This window comes from Candida theae, assembly GCF_024610275.1.
Source record: "Candida theae strain CBS 12239 chromosome Unknown scaffold34, whole genome shotgun sequence".
In the NCBI taxonomy this organism is placed as follows: Eukaryota; Fungi; Ascomycota; class Pichiomycetes; order Serinales; family Debaryomycetaceae; genus Lodderomyces; species Lodderomyces theae.
In genome coordinates, this window is record NW_026261393.1 from 100,758 (window position 1) to 110,360 (window position 9,603).

Consider the following 9,603-nt stretch of genomic DNA (forward strand, 5'->3'; position numbering starts at 1 on the left):
TGGCTTTTACAAATCGGCCGATTTCCGCAAAAGGGATAAGTCCGATCAAAATTTTCTTGCCCCTCTCAAAATTAAAACTTTCTGGTATAAATATGAGTCAAATCTACAAACTTCAGACAAGGTTTTCCTAGTCATATAGTCCACACATACAGTTTACACCACCTCAAACATGTCAATTGAGCTTAAATATAACAATTTGGGAGAATCAGGGTTAAAGATTGCGCCATTGATTGTAGGGTGTATGTCCTATGGATCCAAAAAATGGGCTGAATGGGTATTGGAAGACGAAGAGGAAATTTTCAAGATTTTAAAGAAATGTTATGATCTTGGATTGAGAACTTTTGATACTGCGGATGTTTACTCAAACGGTGTTTCCGAGATTGTGTTGGGTAAATTTCTCAAGAAATATGACATTCCAAGAGAACGAGTTGTCATTTTGTCCAAATGTTTTATGCCAGTGGATCCAAGGGAGCCAGGGTTCAATGCATTGAGGGCTAGTAACTTGACTGATAAGGATTTTGCCAATTCAAGAGGCTTATCAAGGAAGCACATCTTTGATGCGGTGAATGCTTCTGTCGAGAGATTGGGAACTTATCTTGACGTTTTGCAAATTCATAGATTGGATCAAACGACCCCTAAAAAGGAGATTATGAGAGCATTAAATGATGTTGTTGATCAAGGACTAACTAGATACATTGGTGCCTCATCTATGAAAGCTACTGAATTTGCTGAATTGCAATTCATAGCTGAGCACAATGGCTGGCACAAGTTTATCAGTATGCAAAATTACTACAATTTGATTTATCGTGAAGAAGAAAGAGAAATGATTCCATTTTGCAAGTCTAATGACTTGAGTAAGGTTGGAATCATCCCATGGAGTCCAATCGCCAGAGGTGTTTTAACAAGACCCGTGGGAAAAGTTTCTGAAAACAAGAGACAAGAGTCTGACAAGACTTTTGCTCGTTTGGGACTTGATAATTTGACTGATGCTGACAAAGAAATTATCAACCGTATTGAAAAAGTAGCCAAGGATCACAACGAGAGTATGGCTGTTATTGCAACTGCATGGGTTATCAGCAAAGGGTGCAATCCAATTGTGGGTCTCAATTCCGAAAAGAGAGTCGAAGATATCATTAGGGCAACAACTGTCGAGTTGAGTGAGGATGAATTCAAGTACTTGGAGGAACCATATAAGCCTAAAAATGCACTCTCTTAGACATAGTGAAGACGGTTTATAGGTAGATCAAAATGATAGATACCCTTTGCGTCTTAGGTAGTTTGCAGTAAAAGAAATGTTTCAAGTGACGCGACTTTAATTGTGCAACCACTGTAGATCGCCGGAATTATTTTCTTTTGTTCCAAACTGTTTTCCACAACTTCAGTACGAGATCAAAGGCAGAAGATGCCTAAACCACGCCGCCCGCAAGGTTCAAAGCCAAACAATAGTCTCAGAGACATCAAAAGAGCGAATGAAGCAAAACACAATGCAGAATTATCTCCATCCACGACCGAATCTACTCCAGAAGCAAAAGACCTAGAGTTTCAAAAAGATTTAGAATACTTGTTGAACGATGAAGAAGCAGTCGCGGTTGTTTCCAACCAACAGACCTATGCCACATCCATTGGAATCAGTGAAATTGAAATCAGTGTTGTTGCTAATGACGATGGAAAACGGAAGAAGCTGAAACATTCGAAACGTCCTCATCGACCAAAACAAGTTTCGGTAGCCGAGATCATTGGCGATATAGGTGAGCTTGACTTTTCCTCTGATGATGAAGATGTGTCAAAACCAGATCCAAAACCGACGGGCTCTGCAGGAAGCGCGTCACAGAAGCATAGTAGAAGATCGAAAAAGAAGCTCACGGGGGAGAGTGCACAACAAGATTTCCCTGAAGACGTTGGTGTTGAAAATGTACCCACCTCAAAAGTTCAGTTGAGTCAGCAAAATTCAGAAAATGCCGTTGTGAATGCATATGGATCAATTAATGGTGGTCCCTTGGATGGGAAAGCAAATACAGGTTCTAACTCAAAAAAAGAATCCAACTTGAATTCCAAAAAGACAAAGAAACTGAAATCTAAGAGGGCCTCCAGAAGTGACTTGGAGAATAAAGGTACGGAAAAGGGAGGTGATAACAAGGAGATCTTGTCTAGACATGAGACTGAACCAAGACCAAATTCAAAGCATAAATCCAAACATAGAAAAGAACTCCCGTCATTAAGATCGAAAGAGCTTGTAAAGGAAACGGATCTAGAAGCAATCCCCTTACCACAAAATCCTGAGTCAATCCAACAGCCCGAATCAGTTGAACATTACGAAAATGGGGTCAAAAAGTCAAAAGAAAGGACAAAGTCTTCCAAAAAGAAGAAGATTAAGTCCAAGAATGACGCAAAAAAGAGTAATGCACTGGTGGATACTTTGCAGCTTGCTGAAATTGCCCCCGAAAAGTCATCCAAAAGTGAGATTCTTCAAACGGCTGGTGATGTCTCCAAAGGTAACCGATTACCCAAGAGTGTTAACATTGCCGAGAAGCGTAATAGTTTGACTCTGGAACTTGAAACTAAGCAAAGCCATGGAGACCACTTGACTCCAGCTCAATCCGGAACACCTGAATCTCTATCACAAGATAAAGAGACTGAACAAGTTTCAGCCCTGAGCTCGAGAATGAGCCGGGGCAGCAATGACAGGCCCAGCTCCCTGAATTCTGTGTCTTCAGTATTTGGTGTAACTTTAAAATCACTCAAACTGTCTTTAAGCAAGTCAGAACAACTTCCTGCAGTTTCACCTGTCAAGACCATCATTGGCGTTTCGCATCGGCAAATTTTAACGGCTGATTTGTCTGATGTGAAACTCAAAACAATCATGAATGCTCCTTCCATGTCAAAATATGCTGCAAACAGCTTGAAGTTTGTTAAAAAGTACGAGACTGAAGTATTTGACAATTTTGATTTGAAAAGGGAATTTCTTACTTTATGCTTCAACGTTGCATTGTACGAATCCGAAGGATTCAAGAAGTCTGTGGGACATTTTCCAGATATACTTGAAAATTTCGGCCACTATGACGAACTCAATTTAGCAACTACGCATACTGCAATCACTGCTTCCGAAAAGCATTTGCACCGAAACACGTTGGACTACTCGATGTTTGCGTACTTTGGTCATATCTTGATTTGGGCTTTACATTTGCAAAGAAAAGCCCGTATTCGTCCTTTTGTCAATGAGTATGGCATTTCCATATCCCCCGATGAGGTCAAGATGAAAATAGGTGGACGGCATTTGTGGGATAAGTTGTTTCGCGAATTGAAAGGGATGAATTCGAAAAGATGGAAACATGTTTTGAAATTTAGAAACATGTTTGCTTTGGAGGAGGATCAGTTCTTGGTTATTCTACGGTTCATGAAAATTAGCGATATTCCATAAAACTTTGTTTAGCTATCTTTTATAAAAAAAAAAAAAAAGGATAAACCTCCCAATCTATTAATAAAGTTAAACAAGTGTATTGATCAATCTTGTTGCACTTTAGCATATGTTGGAGGTCTCAATCTCCGGTTCAAATACTGTACTAGCCAAACTGGGAATAAACTCACACTCAAAATGACAGTAGTCTGCCACACGTAAGTGAAGGAGCTAATATACTCCAAATTAAAGTACTCTGACAACATTGGAATTGTACCCAAGTAGGCCAAGAACGTCACAACGATAGTCGCAGCCATTATCTTGTTCCATCGGTTGACGGAAAGTCCCACCATGAACAACTCGTTATACACCAAGCATGAAAATGATAACGCAACCATGGTTGTGAAGTTTTTCGGGAGTGTGGTTTGAAAATGTTGAGACAACAATTGAATCACACACCCTTGATAAAGTGATATGAAAACCCACATGAAAAAAGTTTTGTAGGACAAGGATTTTCCTAGTGTCAACTCCTTGTACAACTCAGGGTAGACTTTGGTCAAATGCTCATCAACGTCACAGTCTAAGGTGAGTGAAAACACCGGAGCCATGGTGTATAAAGTTGAGTATCCCACCATTAACCAGCCCTGGTATAATGCAACGGGCTCAAATTTGGATGATATCGAGTACACGGCTTGTGCGGCGGATATTAATAACCCTCTATGAATAACAAATTGGCCCAATTTGGCCGATCTCTTGTAGGAGTTTCTTCCGTGCCATAATAGCAACTTGGTCAAGAAGCAAAATTGGTCAATACTGAAATCAGCAGCAAGAGAAGCTTGCTTACCTTCTTTACCAACAATTCCTACTCCGACGTCAGCACATTGAATCATACTGACGTCATTACCACCATCTCCAATACAACAGACACGCTTGCCTGTAACACGTCTGATTTCAACAGCAACATCTGCTTTCTGTTGTGGTGAGCAACGACAAGCAATAACCGCTGGCAATTTGATTGCTATCTCCAAGAACTCGTCACAATAGTACTTCATGTAAACACCCAACGACTCACCATCAATTAGTAAGCATGCACTTGGGTTGGTTCTCAAGTACTCTATCTGGTCCAAAGCCAAGTCTGGATCGGAAAGCTTGGTAACTTGGTGCACATACTGACCTCGTGAGATCAACCTGGCACTGATGGAAACACACTTGGCTGTCTCAACCTTGTCACCGGTCAACATCCAGATTTTGATTCCGGCATTTCTCAAGAGTTCAATTGATGGTTTCACGTCTGTTTGTAACTTATCCTCGACACCAGTCAATCCGAGAAGTTCCAAATCCTGTTCCAAGTAATAGTTTACAACTTTTTGCATTGTTTGGTCTCTATCCTTCATTGAAAGTGAAGCATCTTTGTAGCTTGAGGCGAAATCGTCATAAACATTCATTGGCAAATTCTTTCGACCAATCACCAATGTACGCAATCCTTCTCGAGCCATATTTCCCGTTTCCTCGTCAAGCCAATCATTTGCACCAACGATTTTAGACATGACAGTATCGGCTCCTTTTTGCAAAAACCAGACTTCATCCCTAAATTTGCTTCGCACAAGAATACCCATACGTTTGGTTTCGGAACTGAATGGAAAATTGTGCAACACCTCAAATTCGAGCAACTGGCTACTATGCACATGCATCAATGTGATCTTGTGTCTGTCACGCTTAAACAACTTCAACCCCACTGCCTCACAAAACTCAACAATGGCAATTTCATCAGGAGACGCTGCTTGATAGGTAATTTCTCCAAATGTGGCATCCTCCACGTCATCATCAAAGACGGGAGTAACATTATGACACAACGCTAATGTTAAAACTAAATCGCATACCCTAGCTGCCAAATCCTTTTTCCGCAGCAGGACCTGCAGAGAATTGAGGTAACTCATCAAGTTCTTCACATAATCTGTGACAATATCAAACGTGTCACCCGCATAACTAACACTACCCAAATGTAGTCTTTTCAAATTCATCTCATTTCGTGTAAGGGTTCCCGTCTTATCACTTAAAAGATACTCAATTCTTCCCAAGTCTTCTGGAATAGTGGATGTTCTAACAATTGTATTGCGTATGGAAGGGTCGTTTTGAATTTGAGATGCATACACCGATTTTGCAAGATCGAGGTTAACACGAAGCGAAACTGGAATGATTGTTGAGAATAAAATCAAGAATCGAAGGATATCAATGTACCAAGTTTTCTGCAAAGGCAATCCATGAGCAAGAACTAATGCTACCGACAATGCAAAAACGACTGCGCATAATATCTTGGAAACGCTATTAATTTCAATTTCGAGAAGACCAACTTTAACTCCACTTTTCGTTGTATTCATCAGTAGACGTGTCTCGATCCCAGTGTAGATTACCAACCCCAATGCACTTCCTGATGCCAAAACGGCATTAGCCCATAACGTTTGATCCACGGACAAGGGATAGGTCTCTGAATTGGTCGGTGAGGAGGATCCACTCGATGTTGTCGGGCTGTATATTAGTTGCCCTGTAAACGAATGAATTGACTTTGTGGGGTTTCCAATAATTAATGAAATTGTGTCGATAATTGAGCCAACAGTGGACAAATTTTGGGTGGCACTTGGTGCTACTCTCAACTTCCAATCGGTCTCGCCATCCAATTGGTCTGTTTTGATAAACACCTCGCCTGTTTTTTCGGTTGATTGTAGCAAGACCATATCAGCAGGTATTCTCACGTCTTTGTGCAACCGAACAACATCACCCACCCTCAAATCTTTCGATGCTACATACTTTGGTTCGGAAGTCAAGTTGTTCAGAAACCGGTTCAATACTTCATAGATTTCAAAATTTTGTTCCCTATCTCTTCGACGTCTCGTGATGTCATCGCTCGCTTCCTTCAACATGGTCACGAAAAGCACAAACGCCAAAGGAACAATGTATGAAGATAGGTACCCGATTCTCAACTGAGGCACAATTTGTGACAAAGCAACAACTAGAAAGTATAGATTGAAAAAGAACTTGAATTGTTCGTATAATATAATCGGTATAAAGGTGATTGGGTTGTACTTTGCATTGGAAATGTTGTTTGAAGGGTAGATATTGTTGGCTCGCAGATTAGTGGTTTTGGCTGAGATATATCGTTCCTCGCTCAAATTGTTGATTCTAAAGTCAGAAGCACCCGAGACTTTTAGCCTCTCTTGATTTAGTTCCCGTTTGGCATCATTGAAGAGAAAGATGAACTTTTTGAAAAAGTGCCTGAATTTTGACGAAACTGAACTAACTGCTATATTTATTGTGGAGCTGGATGAATGGTGTGATGGATGATTTCCACTATAAGGGTACGCACTGGAGATTAATGGGGAGTGGTCCTCTATGAAATCTTGATCAGTATGATTGGATCCTATTGATTGCAAAGGTATGCCACCACCAATGGAGCTGTTTCGGCTACTGTGCTTCCCATTTTGTAGCTGTAGGGTATTTGTTGCACTGTTAAGTGCTCTGTCTAGCGAGCTATCCAAGTCCTCAAATGAGTCGATGTCACGGCTGAAGGAGTATCGCCTCGAGGATGATGTCATTTCGGGTTTGATGTCAAGTAAAGAGTTTGACCTTATTGATTTGATGCGTGGAAATTTTGTTTTTGTTTCTTCGTGAACATCTTTCTGCGGAAAAGATTGGCACATTCATAAAATGGAGTAACTTGTATGGACAGTTGCTGAAGTTGAGATTGAAAACAGACTAAAAGGGAGTTTCAATATCTGTAGAGGAGAGCATGAATGGCATACTAACTAAAGAGATTGCTCAGTTCTATTCGTATATTAGAGCAAATAATCCTCTGCTGCGTGCCAAAAGACCTATACTGTGAACAAGTAGATTAGAAATTATCTACAAAAGCATTGCCTCCTTTACACGTAGCTCAGTCTCAAAAAGTCAAGCTCCCTCTACCTTGGTGTTCGAGATGCTAAAAAAAACACAATGTGGTTTCTCTCAATTCAACAACGTGCGACCACTTTTCTCATTATTAGGTGACTTTCATAATTTTGTATACTTTTTGTTTAAAGTTGGTAGCAACAGCCACACAACCAGGGACAATTTTCTAAAAAGATAACAACAGACCCTTTTTTATCCACATTCTTGAACCCCTATTCAAATAATAATAATCCCCACCACGGAAGACCAAAGATGAATCTGCTGAGTGAGGAGGACGTAGTGGAAACGTTGGCTGTGACCGCTTCATCGGGATTTCATGCGTACTCGTCTGGGTCAAAGTTTTCTGATAAATTAACTAAATTGGAGCTCGAACAAGAAGAAAAGACGCAAACTTTTATTGGAAAGGTAAAGGAGTTCCTTAAGATACAGTTGTTTGGCTACCCAAACGAATTGGAGAAATACATATTAGAAAACGAGCCAAACGACTGTGCATTAATTGCAAAGTATAGGCAAACAACGCACATTGATTTGACAAAAGAGCCGACTTTGTCAGTCGATAGTTTAACTTTGAACACCTTGCATATTCCACACCCCCTTGAAAGCTTCATGAGAAATGAAAACCACCAGCAAGCGAATGGAGATGTGTTGGAAAACGTAAACAAAGAGCTAAAGGATAGTCCGATTTTGGTTTTCATTCATGGTTTGGGTGGACAGATGTCCCAATTTGAACCTTTGATGGGATTATTGTCGCAATGTGCAGAGATTGTGTCTTTGGATTTGCCGGGCTTTGGCAATTCTAAAGCAAGTGTTGGACGTAACAAATCCATATCAAGTATAAGTGAGACAGAGCAGCAAAGAATTTCCTCATCTGTTCAAAAATTGTCGTGGGAGGACTTTCTGACGGAAAATATTGCCAATATTGTATATGCTTACCTACAGAAACAGGTCCCTGAAAAGAAAGTGATCTTGATTGGCCATTCCATGGGGACTCATCTTGCTGTTCGTGTTGCAAAGAAATTACCGGAGCACAGAGTCGAAGGATTGGTTCTTCTATCCCCGCCAGACTTAATTGATGATTCGGTACCTGGGCTGCAAGACTTGGAAGTTGGAGGTTTGTCCTGGGTATTCAGACTATTTGTCCATCTCCTGTTCCTATTCAATTTGTTTAGGACTTTGGACAGACTTCCTGGTTTGCAAAGCAAGAGTGTGCGTCGACAATTACCAAGGAATAGTCTGTTATACAACAGACTAAGGCAATTTCGTTGGAATTTGGATATCGACTCGTCGACCTTATTGAAATATGTCCATGGGTTCAAGAAAATCAAAATGTCTGACTTGGTAGTGGCGATTAACCGATTCAATAACAACAAAAGGGATGACCGTGCTTACCAAAAGACATTGTTGGTGTGTGGGTCAGAAGACCATGTGACCAGTGTCAAGCATATCCACCACATTGACCATTACTTGACGACCACTTTTGGCCGAAAGATTTCGTCAGCATTGGAGGTCAAAGAGGCAGGACATTCATTATTGCTTGCAAAGCCAGAACTAACCAGTGGACTGATCTTGAATCACATTGAGTACAAGCTACCGCAGCGGCTAAATTTATCACCTGCATGGGTTTTGAAGGTAAAAGCGCTAATATCAGGGGACAAGTGGGGGTTGAAGAATGAAGAGAAGTGGCTCAATTTGAAACCCATATCTGATAATATCAAGAGAGGCAACGAAATTTCCCCATTGTTGGGAATGAAGACTTTGAGGGAGGGAGATTCTGTTCACTCCCCAGGGGTCGTGGAATCGCAATATTACAACCAAGAAAGCAACGTCAGGGGTAGACTAATTGCCATCATTGATATATCATCAGATATCCCACCTTACAATCCTCAATCTTTCAAACACGTCCACTACTATAAATGTGCAACAGTATCCAAAGTTGTTCCCGATCAAGCATCCATACGAAGATTTATCAACTTGGTAAAGGAGATTCTTGAAAAATCTGACGAGGAGCAGCCACTCATCGGGGTGCATTGTCACTACGGCTTCAATAGGACGGGGTTTTTAATTTGTTGTTATTTGATTGAGGAGTTGGGATGGTCTGTGAAGGAAGCAGTGGACGCGTTTAAGCTCGCAAAACCACCAGGTATCAAACACCCTCACTTTATAGACGCGCTATACGTTAGATACGATGTCTAAGATTAGCAATTAGAGCAAATTAATCTAGAAAAGTTACCATTTTCTATATCATTTCCTAAAAATGAGCTGCTGGG

At 40.7% G+C, this 9,603-nt stretch overlaps 4 protein-coding genes across 4 annotated transcripts; 3 read left to right on the forward strand and 1 right to left on the reverse strand. All coding sequences in view use genetic code 12, as the record gives it.

Moving 5' to 3' along the window:
• Nucleotides 1-169: 169 nt before the first annotated feature.
• On the forward strand, nt 170-1,216 carry LPG20 (aldo-keto reductase superfamily protein; the record flags this gene model as incomplete). The annotated part of the gene is made up of 1 exon (XM_051750928.1): nt 170-1,216. The coding sequence occupies one exon, from the start codon at nt 170-172 to the stop codon at nt 1,214-1,216; it is 1,047 nt and encodes a 348-aa protein (XP_051609844.1).
• Nucleotides 1,217-1,402: 186 nt separating this feature from the next.
• Nucleotides 1,403-3,418, forward strand: KGF57_001697 (uncharacterized protein; the record flags this gene model as incomplete). Its single annotated transcript, XM_051750929.1, has 1 exon — nt 1,403-3,418. One exon carries the CDS (start codon nt 1,403-1,405, stop codon nt 3,416-3,418), a length of 2,016 nt encoding a protein of 671 aa, XP_051609845.1.
• An 83-nt stretch (nt 3,419-3,501) lies between these two features.
• KGF57_001698 (putative aminophospholipid-translocating P4-type ATPase) lies at nt 3,502-6,984 on the reverse strand (the record flags this gene model as incomplete). Its single annotated transcript, XM_051750930.1, has 1 exon — nt 3,502-6,984. The coding sequence occupies one exon, from the start codon at nt 6,982-6,984 to the stop codon at nt 3,502-3,504; it is 3,483 nt and encodes a 1,160-aa protein (XP_051609846.1).
• Nucleotides 6,985-7,588: 604 nt separating this feature from the next.
• Nucleotides 7,589-9,529, forward strand: KGF57_001699 (triacylglycerol lipase; the record flags this gene model as incomplete). The annotated part of the gene is made up of 1 exon (XM_051750931.1): nt 7,589-9,529. The coding sequence occupies one exon, from the start codon at nt 7,589-7,591 to the stop codon at nt 9,527-9,529; it is 1,941 nt and encodes a 646-aa protein (XP_051609847.1).
• Nucleotides 9,530-9,603: the final 74 nt, after the last annotated feature.